Source organism: Etheostoma spectabile, chromosome 5, assembly GCF_008692095.1.
Source record: "Etheostoma spectabile isolate EspeVRDwgs_2016 chromosome 5, UIUC_Espe_1.0, whole genome shotgun sequence".
Taxonomy (NCBI): domain Eukaryota; kingdom Metazoa; phylum Chordata; class Actinopteri; order Perciformes; family Percidae; genus Etheostoma; species Etheostoma spectabile.
The window spans coordinates 12754196-12760210 of NC_045737.1; the positions used below are offsets into that span (position 1 = coordinate 12754196).

At 37.7% G+C, this 6015-nt stretch overlaps 1 protein-coding gene across 1 annotated transcript in view; it reads left to right on the top strand.

Moving 5' to 3' along the window:
• The window catches only part of prdm6 (PR domain containing 6), a 114270-nt gene that overhangs the window by 77996 nt on the left and 30259 nt on the right, over positions 1–6015 (top strand). Inside the window, exon 6 of the mRNA XM_032515953.1 lies at positions 3986–4110. Coding sequence (XP_032371844.1) covers positions 3986–4110 — 125 coding nt within the window. The remainder of the gene's footprint in view (positions 1–3985; positions 4111–6015) is intronic.

Below are 6015 nucleotides of genomic sequence, written 5' to 3' on the forward strand. Positions count from 1 at the left end.
ATTTTGATGTTGACAGCCGTGCTAGTGTTTGGCAGACAAAGTGTACAAGATAGATCATTAGATCTAGTGTCAACTGGGGTGGGGGTTTGTCTTAAATTTGCAACAAAACAATCTCAACTAAAAGATTTCAGTGTTTTATCCAGGATCAGGTTTTTGATGCTAAAATGTCAAGTTACTTAGAGAGCAGTTGTGCAACAAAGTTGTGCGTGCAAACTTGGGAATTTTTTTTTAATTTCCCTAAAGACAGTAACAGGTCTGACAGTACATGCTTTCCGATCAGGGCTTAGAAAAAATGGTAAAACTGGTTCATACAAGGATGTAGCGCCAGGAAAGTGTCCTGAGGGTCAGGTTAAAGCGCAACTGATCAGTGTAACTGATCCGACTTAAGAAAAACAAAGACATTCTGAACTTCTGCTTCCTTTATCAGTACAGATAATGACACCATTTTCCCGTTCTCAGAAGTGACCGAGACCCCTCAACTCCAGCCTTTTCTGTAGCGTTATTGTATTCTGGTTTATTTTATTTCCCTTTGGGCTAGAAGTGCTTTTAAATTTGTCCAAAAGCAAAGTTGGTGAAAATTAAGATCAATTTGAAACTGAGGAATGTGTTTATTAACTGTAGTTGGTAGTGGTTAATATTGTTTGTAACAGCTAACAAGTTAAGGAAAATAATCTAATTGCAATTTTTTCCACCAATATTGCTATTAATATGGATATTTTTTTAAGCTCTTCTGCTGTCTCATTCAACAAAGACATAAAAAAAATCATTGCATAGTATGACCGACACAATATTAATTTGGGTGGCAGTAGCTCAGTCAGTAGTTGGTTTGGGAACCGGAGAGTTGGTGGTTTAAGTCCCAAGGGACCAGTACAAGTACAAGGGACCAGTACAAGTACAAGGGACCAGTACAAGTACAAGGGACCAGTTAGCCCAGCTTTCCCCGTGGAGTGCAGACTGATTTGCTCTCACGAGTCACGTGACCAAATCTGACTTTGTGACACTATGTATGTTTTAGATAAACATGTTTGGACGCATGTAGACACATTATTACACCTTGATTTATAACTTCACACCGTTGGTATGTATGCTATTATTTAAAAGCCGATCACGAAGCTTTTTTTGCTTTGTATGAAAACAGAGAACTGAAGAAAGATCAGAGAGCTGACGATACTGCGTCCCACTGATCTGCCAGACGAACAATTTAAAACAACCACGCTGCTGTAACGCAGCAGGGGTCTTTATTTTTCATACCTGAGAATCTGTTGGATGTGTTTGATTTATAACACAGCCCCGCCTGAAAGTAGCAGCGTGTGTGTATTAAACACATACATTTGTTTTAAATGCATACAAGCCGCTGCATGTTTGTGGATTCATATTTTCTCTTTTTATCCTGGGAGGTCATTGGGGATGTTTGATTTATTGCCTGGTCCCTCCTGGCTGTGTTTTCACATGGATCCAGCTCCACCCCACCTCTCCCCCGGTGTGGAAAGAATTAATAAAACACACACACACACACACACACACACTCTCGCTCTCTCTCTCTCTCTCTCTCTCTCTCTCTCTCTCTCTCTCTCTCTCTTAAACACAGATCTTCAGCAGGCTCAGTTTGACTTGGATGTTTGCACTAACTTTTCTCCTCAAATATTTCTGATCTTTATCAGTACTGTCACTCACTCTTATGACCAGGAAATGATTGCATGGTTCCACAATTGTAAGTTAGTGCCTGTATTCAATTTTCACACTACGATTATTGTAGCCAAAACCAATACTACGGTAAAATGGTATTGTCTCAGTTTTTATCAAACATAGCTGAAATACTATTAAATTACTTCACATCATGTTTTTGCTTTGGATCTATACACTGTGACCTTGTTGGACTTTGCAAAACCTAAACTAAAAAACAACATAAACACAAGCAGGTGTGTAAAACTTGTGTAGTTTGTTTGTTTTATTTGGATTCCCATTAGCTTCAGCATAAGCTAAAAGCTATTCTTCCTGTGGTCCTTCAATCTGTTCTCGTGACAATACTCTTTACGACATCACATTACACACACAGACATTATTACATTTGAAAATACAAATCATAATTAAATCTTACAGTAAACGCAATGAATACAAAAAATAAAATAAAGACACCACTCCGAATATATCTATTTTGAGAAATAAGATAACAAACGCCCTGTAACAGACTCTAATTTGGTATTAAATATTTAAACTACTTTGAAGGTAATATGTCTTAAGTGATTTTTTAAAACCATACTGAATGTTTTGTTTAATAGTCTTTTCACTTCAGGTAAAGTAAAACTACCTCCTACTGCATGTTTTGTTGGGTAATGATGTGTATCAGTACTAAAGTAAAGTTTTGTATAAAAAGTAAAGGGTGTTATGTTTGTTATAACATTATGTAAAAAAAAAAAAAACATAAGCGAATACACAAGTCTATTTTTGACTTTAAACCATGAAAGGCTTTCATGCATTTTATCAACATTCGATCTAAACCCACACGAGAGAGACACACGTGCAGCTTTATTCTGAATCACTTGTTGTAGTGTCTGTCAGCACCGTTCATGTTGTAATAAATGCTCGGATTTCTTGTCCTTGTTAACAGTCAAAGTATTTGTTTTAAATGCAAAATGCTTGTAAATTTGCAGAGAGCATAATACAAAAGAACTTTGTAACAAAAAATCTGAACTGCTAGTGTTGGTCTAGTTGTCCTCTTCTTGTTGGGTGATGATGCGGCTGTGCAATTATCACATTTTTAATCGTGATCATAATTTCGGCTCTGAACGATCACAAAAAAGCAAGTAATTGAGAAATGATTATTTTAAACGTTACATAAACATTACATATACATAAACGTTACATATACATTTTAAACGTTCCGTTTTGCAAGTATATATATGGTCGGCAGTAATGTCAGTATGATTTTTAACTAATGTTAAAACAAAATCTCCTGTGTGGTTGTTTATATTTGTGCATTTCTTGACTGAGCTGCTTTTGGACGAATCGTAACAGTCCGATGGTTTATCGGGGCTTTTGTTTGCATTAAGAGGCGTTTTAGTGACGTCAAGTCAAACTTCATTAGTTGAACATTTCTCACATTAGGGAAACTCAGTGTGCTTTGAATTAACTAGATATTAAAAAGCAGTTATGGTTTTGGATTGAATATCATTTATTTTCACTTTAAGTGGTTGTCTGAAGCTGTTAGCCAAAAGAAATTAGTCTTCCAGCTGGAAGGCACTTTGGCAGGAAAACATAGGAGTCGTGTGGGAGTTGAACCAGTGACCTCTCAGTTACAATCGTACCACGATCTGACACGTACCACCTTGGTGGGAGAAAACACGTGGGAAATAGTTTTAAAATAGTCCGGGCTGGTTATGAAAATGTGGTTTTGAACACAGAGTTGGTTCATGTTGTTAGAATGATGTTTTTGCGTGGAACCCTTGTGTGTTTGAACAACATCACTGTCATTAGTTGGTCCAAACAGAGTGAGAGACACCAGGTATTACCCATAAATCATTTGGGTTTGGTCAGCTATGAAATCTAGCTGTAATCAGATGGGAAACGTTTCCAAAGTCAGACCTGGACAGAGTCACTGACCAGTAACACTATCCCGACTGCAGGTCTGTTTAACATTTTTTTTGGACAAAATCTAGGTTTTTCCCTACCATATTTGTCAATAATCTAGAATTCAAAGAACTGTAGTGACATACTCATGTGCTTTAAATGTAAAGTGAAACTGAAGTCAGCATCCCATTTTCTGGATTCCTGAAGAGTTAAGCAACACATTCAGACTCTAAACTCGACCCCCATCACTCCTGTTCAGCATCTTCACACTGAAATGACTTGATATTTGGTTTTCTTTTCCGATTATTTTCAGGATGCTGCACTTTGATGATATCCAGAAGTTTTTAACACCATTAAAACACTATTTGACTGGCACTTTTCAATTAAATTGTGTGTGTGTGTGTGTGTTTTATTGCAGGTCCTGTATCTTTTACAGAGCGTGTATGGATATCCCCAGAGGAACAGAGCTGCTGGTTTGGTACAATGACTCCTACACTTCCTTCTTCGGCATACCGCTGCAGTGCATCGCTCAGGACGAAAACTGTGAGAAAACACTACTTACTTTTCTGTCTTTCTTTCTTACTGCTCTTTCAGACTGATCTCATGAAATGGCGTATGTATGACACGCCAATTTGTGTGCCATTATTGGCATGTTATCAAGACGCATACTTTTTAGGGGGTTTATCAACGCTGTTGGCCCCCATTGAGTTACACTACCTTGTGATGCCGTGTGAATTTATGCTATAGCGAGTAGTATTAAAGGGCGGTTGGTCAGGTGGTTGATGGGTAAAACACAGGACTTTCACTCAGGAGACAGGGGAATGTGTCTTGCATATCACGTTTCCTAAACTCAACTGTCTGTTTATTTACTAAAGCATCCCCTTTCTTCCTTTTCCTAAACCCAACCGCGTGTCACGTTTACTAAAGTCAACCATCGGTTTCTTTTTTTTTTTTGCTAAAGTCAACCCCGTTCTTCTTATCCCAAACCCAACCGGTTCTTCTTTTGTTAAACCCAACCCACGTGTAACGTTTCCTAAACTCAACCATCGCCTTCTTCTCACGATAACATGGCAAGTGGAGATAACACAGCAAGTGGCATGTACGTATGTTTACGCTCGCTGTGTACAGCGTTGATATACACGCAGATTGCTCAAAATGCATACAGATCACACGCCGCTCGGCTTAAGAATATCGGCGTGTATGTTTATGCAAAGTCAAAATGTCATGTGGGTTCTTTTATCTTTGTCTCTTGACCTCCTCTATGCTGGATTCTTGCTGAATGTTTGATGAACAGCTCTAGAAATAATCCTGAATTTTAATCCACAAAAGAGACATTTACTGTTCTTCTTCTTCTTCTAAAACTCTTCAGGTCAGAAGTTTGATTCCCAGAACAGATAACTGCTGTGCTTGTCCAAGGAAGCAAGAAAGTAAAATATTTACACTAATTGAATATCCTCTAACTAGAAGGAGAGAGGTTTAGGTTCCCTCACTATAAAGATGATAAAATCTTCAGCTAAATGATTGATTTGTAAATGTGACTATAACATATAAATGCTCCAAACTTAAGCCAAACCCTTTGGCTCTGTGAGGGCTCTGTCTGCAGGAAATAAAACAGCAGTTTTCTTTGGATGTCACTCTAATTTTATTACCGACAGTATTTAAACTCTTAGGCTGGAAGAAAGCTTTTGGCCCGCCACTAAAACAACGCAGTGAACACAGGGTTTTTTTTTTCCTCTTTTTTTTTTTACACACTTGCTGCTTTCTGATTTATTTGTCTGACAAACTGAGCCAGTCAAAACAAGACTGGAAGAAGCCTTTTATTTGCTAATATGTGGGCTCTCCGTGGCCTTGTGTCGACCCGCTGCCTCTCTCCCCCTGCTAACTCTTCTTGAAGCCACACTTGTTTTAAACACTTGTTTAAAGAAAAGACACATTTTCCATCAAAACGTTTTATCTTATTTCACTGCAAACACAAAAAAATACACATTTTTTAAAACTTTTATCCAGGATTCTTCAACCAAAAGTCTACGTTGACTTATTTACACTTACGCTACGTACATAACCTACGGGAGTTATGTAACAAACATTTATTTTAACCCATTCAACAATCAATTTTTTCCAACCCTGCATGTTGAAAAATGACACTAAAGGGGTATCCAGAGCCTTAAAAACGTGACGCCAAAAGTGTCATGACCAAGCTGCCATATGTGATGAGTTGGGAGTGAAAATGTGTTGCTCTTTGACAAAACAGACAAAGAATTTTATAACATGTGAAAACCTGTGAATGCCTAAGTTTCCTGTAACATTCATCTGTTGGGGAAAACATTTTATACAAATAACTGTTCTCACCAATCAGTCTTAAAGTGCTCATATTATGTTTCCCCTTTCCTTTATAGTCAAAGTCAAAGTCAGCTTTATTGTCAATTTCTTCACATGTCAAAACATACA